Genomic DNA, 26691 nt, shown 5'->3' with positions numbered 1-26691 from the left:
GACACCCCCCACCGTGACCCCCGGGGAGGTCCGGGCCTGCCGCCCACCCGCTGCGTGGTGGCGCCGCGAGGGTGCCCGCCGTGCGCAAACCTGTCCTTCCGAGCTGGTGGCCGTCCGGGCGCAGGGGCCCCCTCCCACCCCCAGCCTGCCCCTTGGACACCCCACAGGGGAATTCGGGGGAGAAGGAAGCAGCAGCAGAAGGGCACGGACCCGGGCCGGGGCAGGGGGCCTCCCAGCCCGGACACAGAAAGGTCCCTTTCTTTCCCCCAACACGACCATCCTCTCTGACCTGGAGAAAGAAAAGCCGATTTTACAGAGCAGCTGTACTGAGCGGGCACCAGCCAGGCCGCCGTGGCTGGGACCCACGGCGGGGTCCTTGAAGGGGCTATGCGGGGGACAACGTGGGGGCTGTGGTTGTCGGCAGGGCTCGAGGCTCGAGGCACAGGGAGAGGGGAGGGGGCTGGGCACCCAGGAACCCAGGACCAGAGCTCCTCACGTCCACACCCCTGCAGGGGACAGCGTGGTTTGGGACCTCCTTCCCGGATCCCTTGTCCCCCTTGGGTTTGGGGCTACTGTGACCACCTTAAGGGACAGGGGGCAAATGTGTGTAGAGCAACAGCCCAGGGTGGGGGGGCCAGGCCCCAGACCTGTCCCTGGGCTCTGTCTGCCCGCGAGGCCCTGGAAGGCCTCGATGAGCTCTGAGGAGGAGCCCCGAGCCTCAGTGGGCATCTCAGGACTCCACAGGATGGAGGACACCCTACATCCTGTCCCTGCCGCTCTGAGCCACAAAAGACTCAAGCCAATCCTGTGACATAAGGGACAACGGGGCAGAGGGTCAAGGCTTTCACCTGGTGGGGACAATGAAGCAGAGTGAGGCACTGGGCAGGGGCAGGACCTTCCGGGTCCCTGGGCTGCTGGGGGGGCAGAGCGACCTCACACCGAGACCCCTCCCGGGATCCCCTGGGCCTTTGCTGGCTGTCCGGGGAAGTCGGGGATGCTGGGGAACATGTGGGGAGCGGGCAGCCCTCCCACGTAGGGGCTGCCCAGGAGGCAGAGTCTGATGCACAGAGGGGATAGGAAGAAAGGCAGGGACACTTTACAGGGGATACGGGCAAGAATGATAGAGCGGGGGCTTCTCCCGACCTCCCCCCCAGTGAAGAGGCGGGTACCTGGGAGGACCCAGGGTCTGTTGCTTCTGCATCAGAGAGGAAGGAGGGGGCCGTACCCCCATGTCTGCCCTCCTCTCTGAGCGGGGCCACCAGGACCACCCCGCAGCATCTCCCTGCTCCCGGGTCTCGCCACACTACTTCCCCACCCCCCTGACCTCCCAGAGACCACCCCCCTGGGAGGCCCCGGGCCCTGCTCTCACATCACTTGGGAAGCCAGGTCTGGGGGTATGGGGCCTCCCGTGTGGCCCGGCAACCAGAGGACCAGGGCTCTCTGGGGGAAGCTGCCCCCCAGCCCAGGTCCACAGAGTCCGGTAAACTCTTCTGGGGGCCCCGGCCACCTTCCCTCCCCCAGGGCTCTGCCTTTCTGCAACAGACGCCCCGTCCCACAGGCCACCCTGACAAACCGTGGAGCTGTCTCCCTGGAGGGTGACCCTTCCCCTATCCTGAGGCTCCAAGCTGGAAGGTTCTCACCGGCCATCAGGCCTCGAGCTATGGCTGCGGGCCACCAGGAGGGTCCCCGCGTCAGACCCCGAAGGCAGCTCCCCGCAGCACAACCCTGGAGGGCCGGCTCTGAGGAACCCAAATGCCCGTCTGGCCAATCAGAGGCCCTGTCTCCTCTGGGCCAGACCACTCTCGGGGAGCGGGGTTCAGCAAGGGTCAGGGCCTCCAGATGGAGCCCCAGTGGGTGTCCTGCTCCCACCTGCGGATCCCACCCGCCCTGGGATGCTCCCGCCACACAGGCCCAGCTAGAGGTCCTGGCCCCATGACTGGACGCTGGCTCTCTCCCGATGACACCCCTCTCAGCATGTCAGGGCGTTCCAAGTGTGGCACGCAAGTCTACTAAGTGACAGCGACCCCCCAGAGTGCTGGTTTACGAAGGATTCTGAGGGGCGCCTGGGCGGCTCAGAGGGTGAAGCCTCTGCCTTCGGCTCAGGTCATGATCCCAGGGTCCTGGGATCGAGTCCCGCATCGGGCTCTCTGCTCTGCGGGGAGCCCGCTTCCCACCCCGCCCCGCCTCTGCCTGTCTCTCCGCCTGCTTGTGATCTCTGTCAGATAAATCGGTAACATCTTTAAGGAAAAAAGGAGGATTCTGAGGCTGCAGCCACGTGCACCTTGAGTGCCACGACTGACCAGAGCCCTGCCCAGGACGGGGGCACGGGCAGTGAGCAGGAGATGCGCCACCCCGCTCCGGTATTGGGGAAGGAGCCTCGCAACGGCCCCCCCACGTCCTCCCGGCTTTCGTCCAGAGGCCCCGTCACACTCGGTGGTCGGACCCGTGGCTGTCCAGGCCGGGCTTCCGGAGGGAGACCCCTTCTCCAGGATGGAGTGGGCTTTGGAAGCTCAGCCCTCGGGGAGCGCCCAGGCCTCGGCCTCCCGCACTGGGGGTTGGGGCCGAAGCGTGGGCTCGTGGTGGTTCCGGGTTCGTAGCATCTGTCAGCGTCCCGGTTCCGGTGCCCCCCGCCCCCCCTGCCGCCCAAGGTGCAGGGCCTGGCGGCGCCGGTCTCATCCCAGGCCCAGAGCAGCGCTAAGAGCTGGGGAAAGGTGCCAGGCCCTGCACCTTGGGCGGCTCTGGCACGAAAGCAGCGGGCAGCCTGCCCGGGATCCAGGCAGTTCACGGACAGCCCAGGCTCCTGGCACATGTGGCCCCGAACACAGATGCAGAGCTCCCTCAGAGCGGGGCGGGGCCTGGGGGCCTGGGAGGGCTGGGGGCAAACCGGCGTGACCCCCGGAACCTCCATGGAGATCCCCCAGGACAACCCTGGCTGCTCGGGAGTCCGCCAGGGACGGCCTACTTGCCCTCTAGAGGGCTCCAAGCCCCAGGCTTCGGGTGGCCCGGCCACAGCAGTCATCGAGCCGAGGGGATCCTGGGGGCCACGAGGACACTCCAACCCAGCCGCACCTACAGTTGTGCCGCAGACAGGTCATCTGCCCGGCAGTGACATGGGGACCTCTCCCCAGCCCAGACGGTGCTGTCCTCCCCTGCTCCCACTACAGGCGTCGGCCCAGAAAGCAGCTGAGGCCCCAGCCCAGCAGTGGACAGCTGCTACGGGGCACGGGCAGGACAGAGTGGTCACCGGCGAGCACTCAGGGAGGCCTCTGCCAGGCACCGGCTGGCCAGCGGGCTGTGTGAGACCGGACCACGCTGGGTCAGGAGGGCGCTCCCCGTCAGCCGTGTGCATATGGGGCAACAGAGGCCCGGGGGTGCCACGGCTCCCCCGGCCTTTCGGGACCTACACTTGAGCAGTGAAGGTGACCCCTGCAAGGGCCAGGGGTCTGGTCCAGCAGGGTCCTGACCACCCCCTGTCCCCACGGCTGCCCGGGCACGCACACTGGCCGGGTCCCGGCAGGAGCTGGGAAAGGGGGTGCCCATTCCCGACACGAGGAAGGCGGACAGAGACAGGGCTCGGGGGCACCTGGGGCTGCCGAGGAAAGGGGAGGGGCGGACAGTCTCTCAGTTGGGCTGTCTAGACTCAAAGCCCGCCACGCACTTTCCCCAGCCTGTTTCCTCCCCTGTAGGACGGGTGAAAAGCCGCCCACCTGCCACGGTGTCACTCAGAGAAGTAAACAAGGCGAGTGCCACTGTCCCTGGGCCAGGGTCAGCACGAAATGCCATTATCCTGAGCACACACTCGTGCTCCCGGCCTGACCTAGAGCCAGGGACTGGCCCTGGCCGCCTGCCCTCAGGGCCACCTGTGGCGGCAGGACCCGGAGCAGTGAAAGGCAGGCCCGACCGGCAGAGGGGCCCTGCCCGGGACTAGCCTCACGGGGGTCAGGCCGGGACCTGTGCCCTCAGCAACCGACTGCTCAAGTTAGGAGCCACGTGGAGGAAGGCTTCCCGAGTGCCAGACTCAGGCCCACGGCGGGGGTGGGGCAGGCGGGCAGCAGATGGGGACCTGCAGGGGACAAGGACCAGAACAAGGCGCAGCCAGGGGCAGAGGACCCCGTCAAGGTCAGGAAAGGCCACGCAACAGCCCCAAGGACGCTCTGGAGGGGGTCCGAGGTCCACAGGAGATGGGCCTCCCTGATTTCCACGTTGGGACCCGGGGAGCTGGGGCCCTTCCCCACACTCTGTCCTCAGATCTCAGAGTGGCCAGCCGTCCCACGAGCCTCCCCCTTCCTTCCAGCAGGGGCTGGGGTCAGGGAGGCAGGGTGAGGGCGACCACAGACACGGGCGGTCGTCAGTGGCTCTGTGGGGTCAGAGTCCCAGGCCATTAGGGAAACTGAGGCCAGGAGAGGGAAAAGGAGCGGACGGGGTCGGGGGAGAGGGGCTGGGGCTCAGGACGGAGACCCCTCACACAGCTCCTCTCCGTGGCTCTGGAACACAGGCTCTGGGGGGCAGGATGGCCAGAGGTCCCACGGAGGTGGGGGGTGCTGGGCGGCCCTTCCGCCCCTCGCACAGACACGCTCCAGCCTCCCTCCCCAACGTCTGCAAGGGGAAGTGGGGGGCTGGGAGCATTGGGGAGCACCCACTGGAGGCTGGCCCAGCCCCGGGGGGGAGCAGTAGCCACCTCTGCTGGAGAGCGCCCCAGGGGCCACTGCCATGGACGGCACAAGTGCCTGCTTCCTCCCACGGCTCCCTGTCCAGGTGGCACGAGAGGCTGCAGGAGCCTGTGGTGCGCAGCCGGGGGGGCCCCACCCCTCCCCAGCGGAGCCCCCAGGAGCAGAACCCCTTTCACCGGCCCTGTGGGTGGTCCCAGCCCGCAGCTGGGGGTGGAGTGGGGAGAGAGGGGCCAGGCTCCATGACAATGGGACCAGCTGTGCTGTGCTCCCCCCCCGGACCCACCCAGGGCAGGCTGGCTGGACACTGGCTCACCCCTGCCCCCCACTTCCGCCACCCACTCCCCCGCTAAGCCTCAGAGGGGAGCGTCCAGCTTCTGGCAGGTCCCTTCCTCTGGGCGAGCCTAGGAGGCCAGGAGGCCGGGGGGCTGGACCGACAGGCCCTGCCCCAGGCCAGATGTTCCGGGCGGCTCCCCCAGCCCAACCCCCCCTGCACGCAGCTGCTCTGCCAGGGAAGCAGGAGGCCTGGGCGCTGCTCGGACGGCTGCCCCCCAGATGGCGAGCCAGGTCCCCCAACGGAGAAGCGGGCAGTCCTGCCTGGAGCTGGGGGTGCAGTGGGGTCCCTCGGACCCCTCCCCTGACTTGGCCCCCACCTGCCGCCCTGTCCTGGCCTCCTGGCCTTTCAGGAGCCCAGCCCCGGGCCAGCCCCCGGCCAGGGAGGGGCGGTGAGCAGGCTCTGCTGGGCGCCTGCCAGCCTGCCCAGCCCCGGGGCGGCGGAAGGAAGCAGGACGAGGGTGAGCGCCAGCCCTCGCAGCAGCCCGCCCAGGCAGCCCACCATGCCTGGCGGCCCCCGCTCTCCGGCCGTGTCGCGTGCCCCCGCCCGCCTCACCCCCCTTCTCTCCGAACACACACGGCAGAGAACAGGCCCCGGCACGGGGGAGCCAGCTGGCACCCAGTGAGACTAGCAGGCAGGCACCGTGCCAGGGCAGCCCGCCAGCAGGCACCGCCACTCACTCCGGCCCCCCCCCCCGCCGGCCTTCACGCTCCGAGCTCGCGGCGAGGCAGCCGGCACCACGTGGCCTGTCGGGGAGTGAGGCTGCGGCAGGCAGACAGGCAGAGGGCGGAGGGCAGGGGAACCCCCGCAGGAGGGAGATCCCGAGGCGGGGCCGCTCCCCGGACGGCGGAGGGAAGGGGAGTGGTGAGGGGGTAAACTGAGGCACGGGCTGCACGGTCCCCAGGACCCACACACACACAGCAGCTTCCCTCAGGTAGGACCCGGCAGGTCGGGGGCACTCTCCCCTTCTCCCCCTCCAGGGCCTCGGCCTCGGGCTGCTCCGCACACGCCCCGGCTCTGGAGGCTGGCTGGTTACCCGGCCGCCGCCTCTGCCCACCTGCCTTTGCCCACGTAGCCCCTCGCCCTGGCAGGCACCAGGCGGCGGGCGGGTCGAGCCCGAGCAGGTGCAGGCTGTGTCGGGGGGGACAGGGGGGGACGGACAGACCTCAGGGCCAGCCTGAGAGGGAGAAGTGCCCTCAGGGTGCTCTAGCCCTGACCCCCTTCCCGTTCAGGCCGGCCCTGCTGCAGAGAAGCAGCTCCTCTGGAGCACACAGGGCAGGTAGGAGGCCCCAGAGGCCGGGGCAGAGGCTGGGGGCCCCTGCCAGGTAGCTGCCCCAGGGGCTGCAGCTCGTCTCAGGTCTCACGATGCAGAGGCAGCCGTTGGCTCAGGGGAAGCGAGTGGCGGGAGGCCGTTGAGGGCGCTGTCTGCAGGCTGCCTCCCTCCCGCCTTCCCCGCAGCCCCCTGGGGGGCAGGACAGGGACACCTTCTCCCTGGGCCCCAAGGCAGGTGGCGCTGCCCACAAACCGCCCTCCATGCTGACACGGTCCCCAAGGGTGACACAGAGGGGAGGGCTCCGTGCCTCCTGGAGCAGAGCTGCTGTCCGGACCACGGCCCCCCCAACCCCGCACGGAGGGGAAACTGAGTCAGCTAGCCAGGGAGCGCCGTGCACCTGCAGCTGGACCCGGGTGCGGCACGGCCGTTACTTCGTTATTTGGAGGTGGTCCCCCGTGCCTGTTGCAGGTCTCCCCCTGCCCACCCCCCCCCCTCGGCCGCCCTCCTCCCTCCCACAGACATCCTTCCAGATGCTCCCGCAGGGGCTGGGAGCCACTGGGCAGACACAGAAGGGGGAAGGGCTGGAGGGGCCCACCCACGGCTGCCAGCCAAGCCTCCCGCCACTCCCCCACCCCCACCCCCACACTGGGCGGCATAGGGGCCAGGGGTCCCGCCCTGCCTGCCAGGGCCGCCCCGCCGCCCCTCCACGGGGAAGGAGAGTGGCTCCTTATCGCCCCGCCGTCATGTGCACTCCGCACAGCGCTTAAAGCCCAGATTATTTTAACAACTGTCCTTCACTTGTCACCTGTCCTGTTTGGAAAACAGCCCCTTTCTTGTTGCACAAAGAAGTTTCTCTGGCTCTCCAGCCGCGCCGGGCGCTAATCTCCCGGCCTGGAACACGGCGGCGGGCGCGGTGTGTGGGGACGCGCTCTGCAAACGCCCAGCTTGCCACCCAGCCGTCACTGAGTTACGGCGGCGCCGGTGCCAGGAGGCAAGAGCCCTCCGTGCCCGCTGCCAACTGCAATTACCTCTCCGCGTGCCAGCCAGTGCCGTCGGCCTTAACCCTTCCGGGGCCGCACGGGAGCCAGCAGGCACGGGGCTCGGCTGCTCCCGGCATCGCCGCGCCAAGGGACTGAACAGACTGGGGAGAGCGGGGGACACTGCGGGGAGCCCCAGAGTCCCAGAGGGGGCTGCGTTCCACAGGGAGCCCTGGGGCCTGGGAGGGACTCTGCTCCGGGCCAGGCCCCCGAGGTGGCGGGCGAGCATACAGACAGCTCTCCCCTCCCCACCCCGCCCTCCCAGCCGGCACATCTGGAGCCCACACCGCGGAATCTGGGGAGGTGGGTGCAGCCCCAGCAGAGGGTGCAGCCGGCCTCCGCTGGCCCAGCTGTGCTCCACGTTTCCGCCGCGCTCCCAGAGCCCTCCCGGCCGCACCGCCTTCCCTCCCCCTGCTCATCTGTGAGCACATCTGGCCGGGACCACTGCTTGGTGCCCCCCCCACCCCGTTTCCAACCAGTGACCACCTCCCCCATGGGGGCTTCCTCGGCAGGCCACAGCAGGGGAGGGAGCCCCTCCGCGCACGCCTCCCGCCCCCCAGGCTTACCTTCGTGGGAGTGGGAGAACCAGATCTGGGAGGTGGCGGGGTGGGAGGCGCCGCGGTAGGCCTGCTCCGAGGGGGCTGGGGCGGGGCCGCTGGGGTGCGCGGGGGCCGCCGAGCCCAGGCTGCCGGTGAGAAAGCTGCCCACGAAAGAGGAGGCCGGAGAGTTCCCCATCAGGCGGCTGCCGGCTGTGGACACGGGGGGGGCGGGGGGGGGCAAGAGTGAGTCTGAGCCGAGCCGCCCCGCCGGGGAGCCCTGCCCCGGTGCTGACTCTCGAGCCCCCTACTCTCTGTCCTCAAAGAGCCCGGAGGTCACCGGCAGGAGAACCCACCCACCCAGGCCCCCGACAGGCGCGCTTGGGGTCTGCTGCCCTCCCGTGACTGTCTGCGCTTCTGCCGCCCCCCAAGCCGGATGCGGAGCGCTGCGCCCGTGGGGAGCCAGCCGCCCAGCGAGTCTCCCAGGTCATGGTCCCCCCGCCACGGCCGACCTGCCAGACCGCTTTGCCCACACCTCCCAAGAGAGCGCCAGTGTCCCCGGACCCCCTGCCCCAGCCCAGTGGGCCCCGCGGCCTCTGCCCACCGCGAGGGCAGCACGGGGGTGGAATGGCCTCTCCCCACAGTGGGGTCCTCACCCCCCTGCCCTGTCCGACAGACTCCTCAGCCCCGTCCCAGGTGAGCGAGACTGGAACGAGGGCCACAGAGCAAAATGAGAGAAGCCCGAGGAGGAGGCCAGGACCCGCTTTTCAGAGCCACAGGGGGCTCTCGGGGTCAGGCCCCAGTCGGGCTGGCAGGCGGCTGCACACAGTCATCGGCCTCGCAGGACCCTCTGCGCGCCCGCTGGAAGCCAGCCTCACGGCCCTCCGGGGCCACTGGGTCTCCCCTCTGCCCAAATCCAGAGGCCGCGGCGAGGCCGAGCAGGCCTCCCGGGATTTCCACACCAACCGGGCACGTGTGTTTGCAGACTGCTCCTCGAGGAATAGCCCCGGGTGCCTGGCCGGTGGTTTACGGCTGGGCTGGGCAGCCCCCCGCTCTGGCTGCACCGGGTCCCCTCTGTTCCACGGGCCGTGAGCCTGGCCTGGGACCATCCCAGGGGACGGGGAGCCGGGACCTGGGGGCTCACCGCCCCGTGGGGCTGAGTGCAGGGTCCCGGTGGGGTTCGCAGGGGCTCGGGGGTCCCCGCAGGCAGCAGGCCCTGCCCCAGGTGAGTCAGGGCGGCTGTTTCCCAGCCCGGGAGGCAGGGGGAATTTGTGACTCCTCGCCCAGTCTGGCCTGGCCCTGGGAGCTTCCCAGACAGGGGGTGACTCAGCACAGAGGAGGCAGAGCCCAGAGCAGGGGTGAGGGAGGGACTGCCCCGATGGGGACCCTGTTGGCCTCCCACCCCGCCTGTGAGCGACTGGGACATCGTTGGAGGAAAGGGGTCTTCCCTGAGCGGAGGCCCCTGAGGCAGGTCTGTGAGCACTGGCGGGGGACCGGGCCACAACCTGACCTCTGCGGTGGTGTCAGGCTTCCCGGAGACCCCGAGAGGACCCAGGGGCAGGGGACGAAGGTGCCCAGGAGCCAGGGACTTCCCGAACCGCAGGGCTGGGACTGCCATGGGCCGTGGCCAGACCACAGGCGTCCAGCCAGGGGAGGGGACTCGGGGCTGGGAAGGGAAGTGTTGGCCTCCAGAGGCCGTGGGTGGAGGGGCGGGAGTGGGAGGGCGGCCTCTGCTGGGCTCTGGGGACTCTGGGGGGGCCATGCCTGGGGGATGAGCAGGCCTCTTCCTGCCTCGCCCAGGCCAGCCCGAGTCTCCCAGGGCTTCCCACCCCCGCACCCTCCCAGGGAAGTCCCTCCCACCCTGCTCCTCCCGGGACACTGGGAGGCAACCGCGTCCAAGAGTTGGGTCTGGATAAAGGATTTCTCTAGGAGCTCAGCCTGAGAAGCCCGCACCTTGAGCTCTCCCACACCGCAGGGGCGAGGCGGAGGGCCAGGCCGCAGGCTGGGCGGGAAATGCAGCTCAGAGTCGCACAGGGCCCTCCGGTCCAGGGACGCTGAGGCTTGGAGGTGGGTCCCGTACAGGGTCACCCGGGCCTGGGTGCTCCCAGAGGCAGCAGGCGACCTCTGAAGACCCACCCCTCAGACGGGGAGCAGGCCTGAGGCCTGGGGCGGGTCCGAAGCTGAAATCTGGGGGGGGCAGGTGCCGGGACACCATGGCCCAGGGCGGCGGATCCTGGCCTCGGGTGGAGACTCTCGGGGTGCCCTGCTCTGGCACCGTCCCAGAAGGATGCTCACACTGCAAGGGGCGCGGGGGAGGGGCAGCACCTCGGCTCAGCCCAGGTCTCGGCTCCATAGGGCAGGAGACATACTTCCCACTGAGCCAGAGCCCCCAAGCCTGGGGCCGACCGTGCTCCACACAGCCTATCTCCTGATGGGGCGGGGCGGGGGGAACCTTCTTGGGGTTCCTCGGAGAGATGGTTTCTCAGAATCCAGAGAAGCCACCCGTGCCTCAGGGCGTGGGCAACGAAGGGGTGGGGCCGCCTGCCAGCCCGGCCCCTCCTCCACCCTCCGGGGCCACCCTGCTCCCCGATGGAACCCTGCTGCCCCTGGTGGCCCCCGGCCTGGTAGGCTGGTTCAGATCGTCCACCTGGGGGGCGTCTCCTCTTTTCCTTTCATGCTGAAAACAGAGGAGGTTGTCATACAAATGTGATGTGCACCGTCACTGTAAAGTGCCCGCCAGGAAGGAAGCAGGGGTCACTGGAGGCCCCTGGCCCCAAGGGCACACCACAGGGCCCTCGCCCAGACACAGCGCCATGGGGGCTTCCGGCACCCCCCGCTGCCCACACGGACACCCCATCCCTGAGCCACCGTCACAGACTCGCTCCTAAATCCCCAGTCTGCAGCTCCAGGTCTGGGGGGGTGGGGGGCTCCCACACCCCCGATCTGCAGGCCGGTCCCCTGGCCCGAATCCTGTGCCGGGGGGCTCCACGTTCCGTGCTCGGAAGGAGCTGGAGGTCCGGCCAGCCTTGCCTGGGGCTTGGGGGGGCTGTGACGATGGGGGGCGGGGGCAGGGGGTGGGCTGACGAGGCATGGGGGCAGGGGGTGGGCTGAGGAAGCCCCCCACCCTAGCTGGTGCTCATGGTCACCTCCACCTCCAAGGAGCGTGGAGATGGCAACGTGCCTGGCCACCAGGGGCCTGGGCTGACCTGGCTGCTGCCTCCCCAGCCCCTCCCGCCAACCAGTAGCCAGCCCCAGACAGAGCGTGAGCTGAGGCGGCCTGGGCCTCGGCCAGGGCTGAGCCTCGCGGCCAAGTCTGGCCGGGAACTGGGCTGAAGGGTTCTTTCCTCTTGGCAGGGTCCTTGCCCACAGACTGCCACGGTCACCGGCCCGGGAGGGGACAGTGGGGGCCTGGAGCATCAGGGAAGGCCAGAGAGGTGCTCCGTTAGGACACCCCTGCCCCCGGCTAGGACCCCCAATCCTAGAGCCCTTGGCACCGGCCCCTTTCAGATCAGGAGCTCTGCAAACCCTCCCAGTAATTGCTTCCATGCAGTCCTGACGGCAGGCCCACCACGGGGCATCTGGACTCCATGTCCCAAGGACCTCAGCTGGGGTTGGAACAAGGCCCGTCCTCTCCAAGGCCACCCCAGCCCCTCCAGCGTGCACGGTCCGATCTCATCACAGATAGGGTACATGCGTAGAATGACTTCAGGAAAGGAGACTGGACGCGGTGCGAGGTGTCCGTGGGCCCAGAGACGGCCCGTCTGTACTGCACATTCAGGCCCCCAGTGCCGGGCCAGCCCCAGCTGGACACAGAGCTCCTGTCCTGGCTCCAGCACTGCGCAAGCCCGGCTAGTACCCCGCGGAGGCCTGGGCGCCGGGCTGGCTGGGAAGACGGCTCAGGGGCCAGGGTTCCTGGGAGGGCCTGCCGACTCCCCTCAGCGGCCTGGCTCCTCAGGCACAGCCCTGGCCCTGAGCCCCATCTGACCCCACACCCCAAGGCCCAGACGACCCGGACTGTGGCTGTGGCGGCTGTGTCCCTCGTGGCCGCCTGGCCCCGTGGAGCCAGGCTTGAGTGACCACTGAGCCCCGCCTCCATCCCCAGGCTGCTGCGCAGAGAGCCTGGCGGCCGGCGGGCAGTGGGCGGCGAGCTGCGTCGGCCCTGGCAGGGGTGGCCCCGTGGGGCCCAGCCAAACAGCCCAGCTGGGCCTTCCACGGCTGATCTGTTTGCGAGGCCCACCTGCCACGGCCCAGAGCACAGCTGCAGCCGGGGGCCCCCCGTCTAGGGACCACGGAGACCGACCGGCAGCAACACGGGGTTTGGGGTGCCAGTACCCTAGGCCTGGGGACTCAGGAGGCCGGGCGCCCACAGTACCACTGCACACCCCCTCTCCGTCCAGCCCCCACCTCCGCACCAGGCTGTCCTACGGTGAGGACACCGGGAAGTCTGTCTCCTCCCTATGACCCCAGGCTGATGGCCGGGAGGGCAGATGAGGGAAGACGGGCAGACAGAGGGGCTCAGAGAGCTGGGCGCAGTATTTGCGTTGTCTTGAGTGAGCCCCGGGACAGCCGCCTCCTTTTCTGGAAACCCAGATGTGCTTCGAAGGAAAGGCCAGCCCGGCTGCAGCCGCTCCTGAGAACCAAGCCCTTCCTGGAGCCCGGCCCAGCTGCCGGCACGCCACACCCCGGCTCTGTGTCCACCAGCGCCCACCCACCCGCTCACACCTGCTCGGGCTCCCCACCGCCCCAGGCCCTGCAGGGCTCCCCAACTCCCCTGGGGCCATCCCTGGGTCTCCCCCAGCACACCAGAGGCTGCCGAGACACTGGAGGGACGGGAGGTCTGCCTAGGGAACCAAAGGGCCCCCCGTGCCAAGCCAGGCCCGGAAGGAGCTGTCAGGAAGAAGAGGCAGAAGGACGGGCAGCCCACGGCAGGGACCTGACCACAGCCCTCTCGTTCCGGGACAGGGCGCGAGGAAGGAGTGCATCCAGCTGGTGTCCGGCCTCAGTCCTGCATGGACAACAATGGAGAGGACTCGGCCTAGCCTGCTGGAAAGCAGGTGGCGGGAGGGAGACAGGGATGGGGCGACCAGGCCCTGGAGGGAGGGGCCGCTCTGGGACCGCCCCTGCCAGGAAGCCCACAGTGCCGCACTGCCGCCCGTGGGGCCGCTCTGGGTGTGCTCGAGTCTGGAGGCTCCGTTTCCAGATGCAACCAGGGAACGGTCCCGCGGGGCTGGAGCCCACCATCAGCCCAGGGGTGAGACGATGGTGGGCAAACACGCACGGGGCAGAGGGGTGGCAGAGGGACGGTGTGCGGGCACCCGTGTGGTGTCTGGGCCTGGCTGCGTGGCTGGGAGCGTGCGCACGTGGCTATGGGTGCACGCACTGGTGAGCTCAGTCTGCGTTCTGGGTACAGGTGTGGACACGCCGCTCTGAGCACACACGCGGTCGTGTTCTTGTGTGTGGGGCCCAAGACCCGCCTCCCAGAGCTTGACGGCCACCAAACCAGTCCCTTTGCCCGCTAGGACCCGGGAAGAGGCTCCTGACCTTTGGTTCTGGCCTTTGGTTCTGTCTGCGCCGCGGGGTGCCATGGGAGGGGACCGCGGGCGGACTGGCTGCCTGGGTCCTGCCCACCACCTCCTCCAACCCGGGAGGCGGGTGTGCGCCCTGGCTTGGTGGTGGTGGGAGGGAGCCCTAGTTGGCCCCAAACTATTGCTCCCGCGCCCCCAACTCCCGCACCCCAAGCCAGCTGCTCAGCCTTGGCCACCTGGACCTGAACGTGGCTCCAGGAGTCGTGTGGATGCTGGGGGACAGCTGGCAGGCCACGTGGCCAGGCCCGCCTCCCCACAAGCAGCCCACCCTCTCTGCCGCGGAGAAGCGGCTTAGATTGGCACAAAGCCCTCTCTGATCGGGGACGCCCCCCTGCAGGGCTGGCCTTGCTGGGCTGCTTCTCCAGGACCCATGCATCGTCCAGATCTGGGTGGGGCAGTCCCCTCCGGCCGCAAGCTGGCAGCCCCCGGATGTCAGCCTGTCCAGCACCATTCCCTCATTTGGTCTGGCCAGACCCAAGCCCTGCCCGGCCTTAAGGCAGCCCTCTGCCACCACGGCCCTGGGAGTCCCCAAGCGCCCCTCCCGGCAATCGCAGCTGCTGTCCACAATCCGAGAAGGTGGCCAGACAAGACGAGGAGCCTGAGACAGGCACCGGGCGGGGGGGGGTGGGGGGAGGGACAGGGACAGGAGGCAGGAATGTGAGGCCGCGGGGGAGCCTCCTGGCTGGCCCAGCGCTACGAGGCGGAGGCAGCCCAGGGTGAGGGGCACCCGCCCAGAAGCACGAGTGTGTCACATGGGAAGCCCCTTTCCAATGGCCCAGGAGAACCTTCCAGAAGCCCGGTTGGCCCAAAGGCAGCGGTTCTCAGGCCATAATAGGAAAATTCTGTGGTTGCCGAACCACCCAGCAGACAAACGTGGAGGGAAGATGAGAGGGGAGGCCCAACCACCAACAGCCCAGAACTAATAAAAGAAAAGGAAAATCGGATATAAGTCTGGTTCTTATTAAAAGGGTAAATTTAGCCCTTTGGCTGGGCAAAGGGGCCGCCCTCGGACTCGATGCGGAGAGTGACTCAGAGGGCCCCTCGGCCGGGGGGTCCAGGCAGCAGCGGCCAAGGGCCGCCCCCTTGTTGCTCGCCCCCGCTCTCCCGCAGCCTCCCTTCCCTGCACACCCTCACTGGCAGGCAGCCAGCCCCTCCACCTCCAGGACACTCCCGAGGGCAGGAAAGTATTGGGGGGGGCGTGGGGAGGTGGCCAGAGCTGGTCAGCACCACCCCCGCGCGCCACAGCTGGAAGGCCTAAGCCATCTTGAAAGAAGCTGCGAGGAGGTGGCCGCTCGGGTCTGGATGCCGGTCCCCCCTTGTGCCCTGGGCCCGGGCCCCCACGCCCTCCAGCTTCCCCTGGACCTGCCCCGTGTTAGCTGTGGTCAGACAGAGGCCCAGGCAGGTCTGCTCACAGGGTCTGGTCTGACCTGGTCACGCCAGCACAGGATGGACCCCAGTGGAAGGCTCCATGCCTGAAGGGTGGGGAGTTTGCCCTGCTGGCCGGCCCTTCCCTGTCTGCCGAGTGTCCCGCATGGCCTGGTGTGAGCTTCCTCCCCCTGCCCCAGCCCCACGAAGGCGACATCATCACCAGCATCGGGCAGAGGCTCCAAGGGCAGCAGGCAGGGGAAATTAAGGGGTAGGAGACAGCAGTGGGATGAAGGCCACTTGGGGTCAGGCTTACCACCATCTGGCGCACCTTCCCATCCTGTGGACTCGTCCACCCGTCCGTCCACCTGTCCGTCCACCCCATCCGTCCACCCGTCCCATCCTGTGGACTCGTCCACCCATCCGTCCACCCGTCCGTCCACCCCATCCGTCCACCCGTCCATCCACTCGTCCGTCCACCCGTCCGTCCACCCATCCGTCCAATTATCCCTCCCCTATGGGTAGTCGAGCCCTCGACCAAGGTACACAATCAGTTCCTCTCCTGCCACCCCTCTCCCCTACCTGGAGGCCACAGCGTTGTTGGTCGAGCTGGGCACCAGCCAGGGAGCCGAGGGCACGCGGGCTACAGCTGCCCAGGCTCCAGCCTCCAAGCCCCGTCCCCCGAGCCCGCTGGCTGCAGAGGCGGGTCCCTCAGTCCTCCGAGCCGGACCAAAGCCTCCAAGCCCGGCCTCTTGCTCCCAGTGGAGTTCGCAGACCCCTCCGCTGTCCTAAGTAAAGGCGAGACTCGCCCCCTGCCTGGAGGCTGGTGGCTTCGGGGCGGGGCGCTTAGAGGCCCCACATCTTCCCAGGGGAGGAAGGGGACATCCACACCCTGCCCAGCGCCCCCTCAGCTCCCACCTTGCACCCTGCAAGGCCCAGAGGTCAGGCTGGCTCGGGTGGGCGTGGAGAGATGCAAAGTCCCCTCCCGAAGACACCGAGCGAGGCTATAGGCTGAGCCAGCCCCCTGCACCCACGCCCAGGCAGGAGCTCCGTGGTGGCGGGACACGGGACAGGGACAGCTGTGCACCCTGGGGTCCCGACCGCTGGCCGTGGCGTCGCTACCATGTTGGGCTGAGAGAGCTCCCCCTGGCTGCTCCAAGCACTCAGGCCGGCTTCTGCCGCCTCGTGCCCGAGAAGGGCAGGGGACCAAGGGCCTGACTCCCAGAATAGGGCTGGCTCGGGCTGCGGTGTCCTGGCATGGGGCCAGGAGGGGAACCTGAGACCGCCGCAGGTCGCTGCACGCACCAGCCTCTGGTCTCTGAGAGAGACCCGCACTCTCCCAAGAAGGTCAGCAGGTCCCTGCGGCCAGCGCCACTCTCTCTCCTCGTATCCCTGCCAACTACAGCAGGTACGGTTCTGTCCGGCCACACCAGGGCTCACCCTCCTGCCCCTTCCAGGAAACCATGTCCCTTCCCGACTCTTGACTTCTCAAGGCCCCATTCGCACCAGCCTCCTCTGCGAAACTCAGCCTGACCCCGCACCGGGCCCTGAGCTCGGCACCCAGCCACGCCCCTGAGCGGCTCAACACCCTCCTGCCCCCGCAGAAGAGGCCCGGGCCCGCGTGCGCCCCGGGTGAGTCTAGGGTTCCCAGCACCTCAGCCTGATGGAGAACAAGCAACAGCGACGGGCTGACCCGGGTGCCCCAGGGCCAGGGAGCACCCCGGGGCAGAGGCCACAAACAGGAGAGCCTGGGGACACGGAGGGAGGTTCCGATGAGCCCGTGAGCAGCGGCCAGTGCTCTGTGGGTGTGAGACATGAGGGTCGGGGAGGCGATGGGCAAAGGGCGGGGTTCTGATTAGCGAAAAATGCTGTATTTCCCAGCGAGATCGCATCGCCGTGCAGGGGTGGTGTGGGGCGAGGTGCGGGAGAGGAGGGGGACCCGGGGAGGCCCACCAAGCCTATGCCCTCAGCCACGTGGAGGCCTGGGGGAGTCCTGCCAAGAGAGCCAAGGTGACTGGTGCCCGAGCCACCGAGTGTGACCAAATCCCTAAGGGGCCCTGAGAGGGAGACTGGATCTGGGCCAGCCCGGCGGCACCCACACCCGACACTCCCAACAGAGAGGAGGGCCGAGTGACCCGGGGCCTGGGCCTCTCCTGGCACAGACCTCCAGGGAGCCCGAACTTCCGAGGGGCCAGCCCTCCCCACTGCCTCTTAGTCCCCGGGGCCAGAAGCAGGGAAAGGCCTGGCTCCCCCTGGGGCTGCTCCTGGTTCCTGGCGGGAGGCACAGACCCGGCCCTGCGCACAGTGCTCAGCCTACAGTGCTCAGCCCATGGTGCTGGGTGCACAGTGCTCGGCCCACGGTGCTCTCAGGGCAGCGCGGTGGGCGCGGGATGGGGTGTGCCCCGTGGGCTGTCCATGTCCTTCCAGCTTCCCTAGAAGTACAGAGATAAGGAATTCTCAGCTCTAGAAACAGTGAGCCGAAGGAGAAGGGAAACCTCACTTCTCAGAGGTGAAACTATGGTGTTTCTGGGGACTCTTGAGGGACAAGAAGAGCAGCTCTGTGGTGGGGGACAGCAGACCCCGGATCCGAGACCCCCCAGAAAGAGGAGCACCCCTGAGGCGGGAGGGGTGGCTTCCAGAATGGGGCCGGATTGACGGCCAGCCCAGGGGAGCCCCCGGCGGCCCATGCCTGGGGGAGCCCAGCAGGAACCCCCCCGGGGAGGGAAGGCTCCGCGGTGCGCCCTGCAGCTCCCACCTCAGGGTCCAGCCCTGTGCCCCCCCCCCCCCCCGGCTTTCGGAGGCCTGGGGCCTGCCAGAGGCCAGGGCGGGAGGCACGGGGGCAGAAAACCAGCCGTGGGCTTCCAGCCTGAGCCCTGTGCTTCTGCACTGCTCCCCGTGTGACCTCAGGGCAAGCAAGTGGTTTCGCTGAGCTCTGTCGCCAGGACCCCGCCCCGGGGGGCTTGTCCCTGAGCCTAAGGACTGATCCCCTCAGCCCAATTCACAGCCTGAGCTCTGAGCAAGGGTTGTGCGTGACACAGTCAGAGGAGGGAAGGGGCTTTGTGATGGGCTGCCTGGACAGGACAAGGCCCCCAGCGGGCACCTCCCACACAGCCTCAGAGGGACCCAGGGTCTGGCGGGGTTCCCAGGGTCTGCCCCGACCTGCACTGGCTCCCGGGGCAGGCAGGTAAGCCCAGGGCACCTGCTGACCTCCCTGGGGCAGGCAGCTGGCTCAGGAACAGCAGTGAAAAGTGCTGCCCAGACCTCCCCAGGCCACGTCCCTGTCACCCAAGCCGCAGCCTGGAGCCTGGGCTCCGTCCGGACACGGAAACTCTAACCCGGGTCATTCACGAGACAAACAATTACGGAGAGCACCCGCCATGCACGGGGTCACCCAGCCCCACCGCAGCCCAGCCTGGAAGCTAAGGAAACCGCAGGCCAGCCACCCTGGCCTCTAACAATGGCCCTTGAATCTCTCAGTGACCTGCACTGTCCTCAAGGCCATTTTGGGGCCGAGTCGCAGGCCTGCGGGTGGCATGTCTTGAAGCAGACGCCGCACAGGTGGTCAGAGGACAGCGTGCCGGCCCGCAGAGGAGCAGGTCCCGTTGGTCTGGGTCCTCTACAGAGCAGGCAGCAGGCTTCTGGAGGGGACAGGCCAGGGAGGGGTCACCGTGAGGAAGTGATGACAGGGTTGCAGAGCAGGGAGGGGGCTGAGCTGGACAAGAGAGGACGGAGGCTGAGAGGCCGGGCCAGGTCCCACACAGGGAGCCCGGGAGGGTGGGGAGAACAAGGGGACAACCCCCAGGGTCTCTGGGGCCGTGACAGCTTCGGGAGGGGTCCAGATCGAGTGCGGCTCCCAACGCCCACTGACCCCTGGTATTCGTGCCTTTATGTAATCCCTCGCCTGGGCGTGGGACGGATTAGACTCACTTCTACAGAACCGCCGTCCCCAGCCAGCCCCAGTAAGGAACCGAGGCCTGTGGCAGCCACGCAGGGGAGCTTGGAAGGGGACCCCCCCAACCACCAAGCCCTGCCACCTCGACTCCGACTCCTGACCCCCAGGGAGTATGAGGCAATTGTGTTTGCTGCGTTAAGCCGCCAAATTTGGGATGATTTGTTACACAGCAGTAGCGCACTAACGCATAGAGAAGCCACAGAACCCAGGCGGGCAGAGGTTCTGCTGCATTTACAGGGGAGCCCAGAGCAAGGAAAGAACCTTCAAGAAGGATCAGGAGGGGAGTCGGCCACTCAGGGTACAGACCTGCTTCTGCAGAAAAGCCCGACATCCCCGGCCCCACCCTGGCGGGATGGCCGCCTCCCGACCCTGGCAATACAGACACACAGGTGTCCCCCCAGCTTCCCTTCAAGCCAAGCCCGAGGTCACCTCAGCCCATGATCCCTGCAGGCACCAGCAGCCACAGAGGCCCCTGCGTGGGGTCGCGTCCCGGCCCCTCCCCTTGCATCTGACATTCTAAGGACCGGCCGCCCATCTCGAGGGCCCTCCAGACTTAATCTTTCCGGATTCCTGCTGGGTATTTGCCATCAAACCTACAACAGGTTATGAGGGATGGGACAGTCTCATGAACGTCTTCCCAACTTTTCCCAGTCTTTTCTGTATTCACGCACATTAAGGACTTTTTAAGAGCTGGCCTAAAGATGCGTTACAATTTAATTTAGAATTAATTCTAACGTTAATTTAAAATAAATTAAAAGCTTATTTTTAGGAGGCCCAAAGGGATGCAAAAAGTCCCAGAAAGGGGACTGGCTTCAGGCAAAGTGCCCACGAGTGACCTGCTGGCCGCGGTGGTGGGGGGACTCAGCGGCTGAGTGGGCAAGACCGCTGTCCCGCAGGCTCCGGAGCCCAGCTCCTTCCCACTCCCTCCCGTGCCCTGGCCAGGGACAAAGGGATCTGCCGTCACCCTCCTACAAGGTGCCACCGCCGAGGCCAGAAAGCAGGTGTGTTGTGCCTCACCATGGTCACGTCCAGGTCCGGTCCGGAACCCGCCGCCTGAGGGCCACCAGCGCCCTGGAGAGTGCTGGGGCGGCGGCATCTGGGCTGGTGTCCCGCTGAGTGCATGGGCAAGGGTTATGGGAGCGGGGGCAGGGAAGGCAGGAGCAGGGACTGGGCAGGAAGCAGGACTGGGGGAGGAGGGCTGTGGGGAAGGACCTCAGTGAGACGCGCAGGCTGGTGGAGGGTCCAGGGGGAGAGGGGGAGTAGGAAGGCCCAGAAACCACGTGAAGCTCGGGGATCCCCTGGGGGCAGGTGGGCAGCGGAGGGGAAGGGGAGTGGGAGACGCCTCCAGAGACACGCGTCTTCCAGCCACCGCTCCCTGGGGCCACCACACGCCTGGGCTGGGGCAGCCGGCCGCCCACCGGGGCCTCCCAGCAGATGTGCCCAGCTTAGGTCAACAGAGAGGCTCGGCTCTAGGGCTGCCCATGGAGAGCCTGAAGACGGGGACGGAGGGGAGGAAGGAAGGGAGGAAGGAGAAAGGGAGGCCAGCGCTGACCCCAGAGTTTCCAGGCCTCCTGTGCTCAGTGAGGAACTGAGCGGCAGGGGACAGAGCCAGCCCGCCGCGGCTAGGTGGCCGTCCCCACGCACAAGCCGGTTGCCCCCCCGACTCCTGCCCTCACTGAGCCTCACTCTCATTGGCCCAAATCACAGGGCCGGGCACAGGTGTCAGTGTGGTGTCCGGGTTTGGGGGTATGGAAAAGGGGGAGCAGAGAGGAGGCTGCAGGGCACATCCACGGCGGGGGAGGGCTGGGGGCTGAGGACAAGGAGGGTGGGCCGGGGACAGAAGCGCAGGGAAGGGAGAGACCCCAGGCCCGCTCTCGGCTCAAGGTGGAGTCCTGGCCCCCGGACGACTAGCATCTCTTCCCGCTCAGACAGAGGAAGGACATGAGAGAAGTGAGGTCAGCGAGAAGCTCACAGAAGCATTCCTCCTCGCGGACCCCCCCGGGGACCTGCCCCGGGCTGTCGGCCTAAAGTTCCCATGGGCCATCCTGCCTCTGGCCTTGGACGGCTCCCTGTGATCTCCAGACACAGGCTCAGCACCCCCACCTATGGGGCTCCCAAACTCGCAGGCCGCCCTGCCCAGACCCAGCATCTCCACCTCCGGCCCTATGATGTCAAACCCTGTGGCCACGAAGCCCAGACACACCTGACGTGCCCCGTGCGACGGCCGCCCGAAGCAGAAGCCAGCCAGGGGAAGGACGGCAGGACCCCAAGCTGGGTGCCGCTTTCTACCTCTGTGCTCAAGACCCCAGGCCCTCTAGACAGACACCACGGGGAGCTGGGGACTGGGACCCATGAAGGGGGTCCCCCAGGAGGTGCCCCATGTGCCTCCCCGCCCGTCCCCAGGGAGGCAGCCCCTCCTGCAAGACACAGGCACCAGTCAGTTTCTCTCCAGGCCTCTGGGCACATCCTGGGGTCAAGGTGTGTACAAGTGTGTGTGTCCAGCCAGCTCTAATGGGCTCCTAAGGGACAGAGCAGGGGCGACCAGCTGTCAGAAGGCCTGGACACGGCCAGTCCCGCCACACACACCTCCCAGGCCAGGCGCCAAGGTCCAGAGAGCAAAGTGGCACCGTGTTGAGGGATGGAGATGCCACAGCCCCGCCTTCTCCCAGCTCCCGGGTCTCCACTGCGTCCTCCTTCTCCTTCGGCCGGTGGCCCCCACCACACGCAAGTCCACTGCCTGGGCAGCCGCCCACAGCCCGCGGGGAGGAGAGCGGCAGCCCTCCCCGGCATCCCTCGCCACTCACCAGTGCCCTAGGACTCAGGTGAAGCCTCTGGTCTCTACCCCCCACCCCCGCCGCCAGATGTGACGCCAGCAGGGGAACGGCTCCCTCTGTCCGTCTGTTCAGTGCTCGTACCTTTTAACATGCGGCACACAGTCTATGACAGAAAGATGCTTCTGGAAGGTGAGAAGCTGACCTGGCCCCGGGAGGGTCCACACAGGCTGGGGACGCGCAGAGGGCACTGCCAGCGTGCGCCCACGTCACGCTCAGGCCGGCGGGCAGAGCGCCTGGGTTTTTAGTGCAGAGACCAAGGGTCATGCAGACCCTGGCGCGTCCCCCACTCCCTCCCCCTAACTGCGTTCCCCAGAGACCGTCCTTATCTTCCCTTTTCTCCAACGTGGGAGTGAAACTGCGGGAGAAAACCCGTACGAGGCTCTCCTTGTACCCACAGGCACACGCGTGCTCCCCAAGCGTGCACACCCCCCCACCTGGGGACCCCCAGGGTCCGGCAGAAAGGAAGGGATGGAGGACGCCCCAGACTTAGGACTCTGCAGCCCCATGGGGAAGGGCTCCAACTCCACCAGCACTGGTCTGGGGAGCTGGGCAGAGCCCGCTGCTGACCTGGGGGCCCAGGGCACCCAGGAGGTCAGGGCCGGGAGGCCATGCAGCCCGTGGGATGGGAGATGAGCCAGAGGCCCAGGGAGGCCCTCCTGAGAAGGAGAGGTGGAGTCTGGGCAGAACATGGGGTTACGTTCAGGGCTGGGGGGGCCCAGGTAGAGCCGCACGGCGGGATCCCTGGGAGGCTCTGAGAGTGGGTGAGGCCCGGACCCGGTGGGGCCAGCTGCAGCGCCCAACGGGTGACAAGCTCTGGGCACGGGCGGCTGTGTCGGTGGCCCCCTGGAGACCTGGCTGCAGGCCAGCTCCGGAAGGGGCCGGAGCCGTTGGGTGGCTGGGCACAGGCGTGGAGTGCTGAGAACGCTGGGGACTCCATCCGTGAAGCCCTTCTGGCAAGGGGAGCGGGGTCTCCGCGGGGCTGCGGCGGGACAGGCACAGAGGGGCTAAGGCATGGTCCGCGGCTCCCCAGGGCGCAGCGGCGCAGCAAGGGCCCCCTGTGGGCTCCACCCTGCCGGGGGCCTAGGACCTCAAGGACAGAGCAGGTGCAGGAAGGGGCACCAGCAGGCGCACTCAGGTCACCGGACAGCTGGCTCTCCCAGGGGCGCCGGAATTGAATTCCTTGAAGGCTGCTTGTGCGCGAGCGTGAAGGCCGGTCCGGCGATTGAGCACGGGTGAGCGGGAGGCGACCTGCGTCCACGCACCGGCGCACACGTGAGCTCGGCCAGGAGAAGCGCCGGTGCCCCCGTCGGGGTCTGCGGGGTGGGCCTCCACCTCTGCCCACGGAGCAGGGGGGGGCTGTGCCAGGAGGCAGGGGCTGTTGTCCGTGCCCGAGGTGGAGCCCTCCTGCGGCGGGCGGGTGCCAGGCGGGCAGCGCGGGCCCAGCCCCCTCCCACTCCCATCACTGCGTCCCCGCCCTGGGCTCCGCTGCTCACGTCTCCTGTCCAGCTGTCCCTCGCGGGCCTTCTCACCCCGGCCCAGCTGGGCTCCAGCACACCCTCCTCCGCGAAGGACGGGCCACCCGGGTGTCCGCTCCCCGAGCCGCCTGTGGCTGTGCCCAGGAGGAAAGCCCCTGGCTTCTCTGAGGAACCCACAGAGGGACCCAGCCACGACCTCCCTTCCCTCCCGGGAAGATGGCCTGGGCTGTACTGTACGGTCCTGACGTAATTCACCCTGGGACTCTCTCATTCTTGGCAGGGTGCCCCACAGGGCGCTGTTCCCAGGCCGCCCTCGGGGACCCCAGCTGGCTGCTTAGAGGCTTCTATGGACGGCACAGGGGTCCTCTCCGCCCCTCCCCCATTTCTGGAAATTTCCAGTGGAAAACCAAGTTCCTGCCCTGGGAGGGGGAAGGGCTGCTTCCTCTTTCCATCCAGTTCCAGGCACACAGTGGGTCTCCCCCTACGAAGCCTCAAAAGCCTTTGCATCTAAAGACATTGGACTCTTTGTTGGGGGGCCAAGGAGGGGAGGGGGGAGAGGGGGGAGGGAACCCAACCCACCTGTTCCTTCCCTTCTCCTCCTCTCCCCAGCCCGGGTCAGAGTGAAAAAACCACTTCCTGGCTGATTCCATCTGGAACCTAATCACCCAGACAGCTGCGGCGGCCCCTGGCCCTCCGATGCCCGCCCTGGCTCCCGGCTCGCATGCTGGACGCCTCCCTGCCAGGCCCACGCGGCTCCTCCAGCGACCCTCCCCCACCCCCCCGGGGTCGCCCGGCCTCGGGTGGCAGCTGCTCACAGGGCCGCAGGACGCACCCGTATCGTATATGACAACAAACAGAGGCGGCCCGCTGTCCCACAGACCTGCGTGATCTGAGCGGTATGTCACCCCGCGAAAACGTCAGAGTCGCGTGGAGCTAGAGCCCCCCTTCTCGGCGGGGCTGGCAGGGCACAGTGGGACGTGCTCGGGACGCTGCGAGCACGCCTGGATTTTGTGGCGATACCCCCCACCCAGTCTCTGGAATGAGAAAGAAGGCCCCACAGATTAGTGGGGGCTGGGGCACCCGGGAGCGGCTCCCTGGTGGCCGAACGGGGGCGGGGGGCCATCAGAGCACATGGCCTATCTGCCAAAGGGGGTGCGCACTGTGCTTCCTGCCACTCTGAAGTCACGCGTGGAGAAAGCAATGGGATGACGCAGGAGGACCTCGCAGTGGGGGGGACCTGGCGGGGGACAGGCTGTCTGCAAGGGGCACCTAGGACAGGCCCCCTCTCCGGGGGGCTGCAGGTGGCAGCCAGTTTGAGAACCTTCTTTGGAAGGTGATGATGAGCTGGGCTGTCCTAGGAGCCCAGGGCATCTGTCCTGGGGGGATGGTTTCTTCTCAGAAACTGCCTGACGTCGCTCCCAGGCTGCGCGCAGACCCGCCTGGCTTGGGCAAGGACTGAGGACGTGAGGCCGGGAGAAGGTGCCACACCGAAGGCTGTGAAGGGTGTTCTCGTGGGACTCCAGGACAGAGACCAGCCTGGGGGCCAGGCAGGGCCCCCGGCATCCCTTCCACATTGGTCCCCGAGGAGGAGACCAGGGCCCCTCTGAGAAGGCCACGTAGAAGGGAGGCACGAGCTGTGGGCTGAAACGGGGAGGGGCAGCGGTGGGGCCCCAGGGATTCTGGTCACACCAGTCAAGATAGCGGCCATGCAGGTCCGAGGATGCGGGGCAGCTCCCTACTGCCAGGGCCCAGAAGCCTCTCCCAGGAGGCAAGCAAGGGGGGCTCCAGGGGGGTGGTGACCAAGGACCCTCTCCGCCTCCTGGAAAGCCCTCATTCTCGGTAGCACTGGCTGAACTCTCGTGCCTGGGAACCACCCCCACCCCAGAGCTGGACCAGGGGCATCCTGGGAAGTGTAGTCTTCTAGGAGTTAGGAGAGCCCGCAGGGATTTCCTGGGTGGTCCTCTAAGGAACGACAGAGGAAGAGAAGAGACCAAAGGGGATTACTCGGACCCTAATCCCTGGGTGCAAATTTGACATTCCTAAAGTGGCTGAATGTAGACATCTGCTGCCCGAGGTCACCAGCCTCAGGTCCTCCCACAGTGGCTTCTCTAGCAAGACGACCGAACTCTTATTTTGGCGGGGAGACCCGAGACCTCCCTGAAGAAGAGAGACCTCCACTGACGGGTCCCTCCACTCCTATCCTCCTCTGCCTACTGACCCCAGACACCAGGAGAGAGAAGCGCCAGCCAGGGGACAGGGGTGCTACCTGCCCACGCCCGCTGAGGCTGCGGCGCACTCCGTGTTATTTATGCTCGCGGCCCGCTCCGATGACATATGTAAGTTGACAGGAACATCCTATCAACTTGCTGGAGTGTATCTTGATTGTTAAAACACACTCTTAAAGGTGTACAATCATTTATCAAATTAAAACAGCCGCACCTAGCCCGTCTCCTTTCTGCCTCCCCTGACCGCTCTCCCCAGCCCTGCAACCTCCCTCCTCCTTCCGCCTGGCCTCCGGGGGCCAACGTGCCCTTGCACCCAGGCCCTCCTCCCGAGGAGAGGCCATCCTGTGCTTCCAGGGACCCCAGGCCCGGCGCCCCCTCCCCACCCCGCCCCAAGGCCAGGGCAAGCCCACTAATAATCGCCAAGAAGTGACAAACGCCAGAAACCCCACCAATTAAATTTAAACTCATGCAAAGCTCAGTGGCCAGTAAATTATTATTTTTATTAGCTTGAACCAAGTTCCCGTAAGAGAGAAAGTCAACTTGCTCCCATGAATGGCTCTTGTATAATTTATTTAACTCTGTGCTCTTTGCCAAAGCCTGGAATATTTTTAGCTCGTTCTGTTGTTGGATTTGGCTTTTTTATGTGTGTTTCTGAGGGGTATTTTTAGCCTCATCCATGTTATTCGAACAGACTCCTATGCGTTCGGTCCTGTCTGTGCGGGCTGCTGAACCCAGTCTCGAGGCAGAGGAGGGAGATTTCTAAGAATAACCGGACAGCGTTTGGGGTGCGTGTATTTTCCTGGGGAGATGTGCTATCTGTACGAGGCCGCTCCCTGCCTCGCTGGCTAATTTGTTTTATTACTCACGTGACCTGGATATTCCTACAGGAATATCCTTATAGGCAATAATCAGACATGGGCAGCACCAGCCCCACTGAGAAAAAACCCACATTCCAAAAATGGCTTCGGAGCGGCAGGCAGGGCGGCTGTGGCCGGGCTGGTCTACGCGGCCGCCGGATCCCCGGGGCTCTGCAGCGGGGCGGCCCGCTTTGATGTCTGGTTCTGTCACTTCCCAAGCAGGATGGGTAGAGTCTTCAGAAAGTAACTCTTTTCACACCTACTTAATGTTGGTAACTGTTGCAGAAACACCATCGTGTCATTGAGTTAATGAGGTATTTAAGAAAATGCATTTTTTTTCCTTACAAAAAAATATCACATGATGAGGGAGGGGGAACCTTTGATGGGGTCTTTTCACACTAGGAAATTATCTTTCTTCCTCCAGTGCGTTTCGCTTTCTTTCTTTTCGAGGCTGGCAATCCGAAACGTCTTTACGCAGGGAAGGAGTCTGCGGTCGTCCGGACAGAAAGGACCTGCTACCGCCCTGCTCCCAACGCCCCCCTCCCCACGGC

The 26691-nt window shown here is 66.8% G+C and overlaps 1 protein-coding gene across 1 annotated transcript in view; it reads right to left on the bottom strand.

Annotated features, from left to right (window-relative positions):
- The window catches only part of BAHCC1 (BAH domain and coiled-coil containing 1), a 58221-nt gene that overhangs the window by 25690 nt on the left and 5840 nt on the right, over positions 1-26691 (bottom strand). Inside the window, 1 exon segment of the mRNA XM_045984014.1 lies at positions 7878-8060. Within this exon segment, the coding sequence (XP_045839970.1) occupies positions 7878-8060 (183 nt within the window).

This window comes from Meles meles, chromosome 18, assembly GCF_922984935.1.
Source record: "Meles meles chromosome 18, mMelMel3.1 paternal haplotype, whole genome shotgun sequence".
NCBI lineage: Eukaryota > Metazoa > Chordata > Mammalia > Carnivora > Mustelidae > Meles > Meles meles.
The sequence above is the reverse complement of the archived record's forward strand: the minus strand, read 5'-3'. Positions and strand labels throughout refer to the sequence as shown.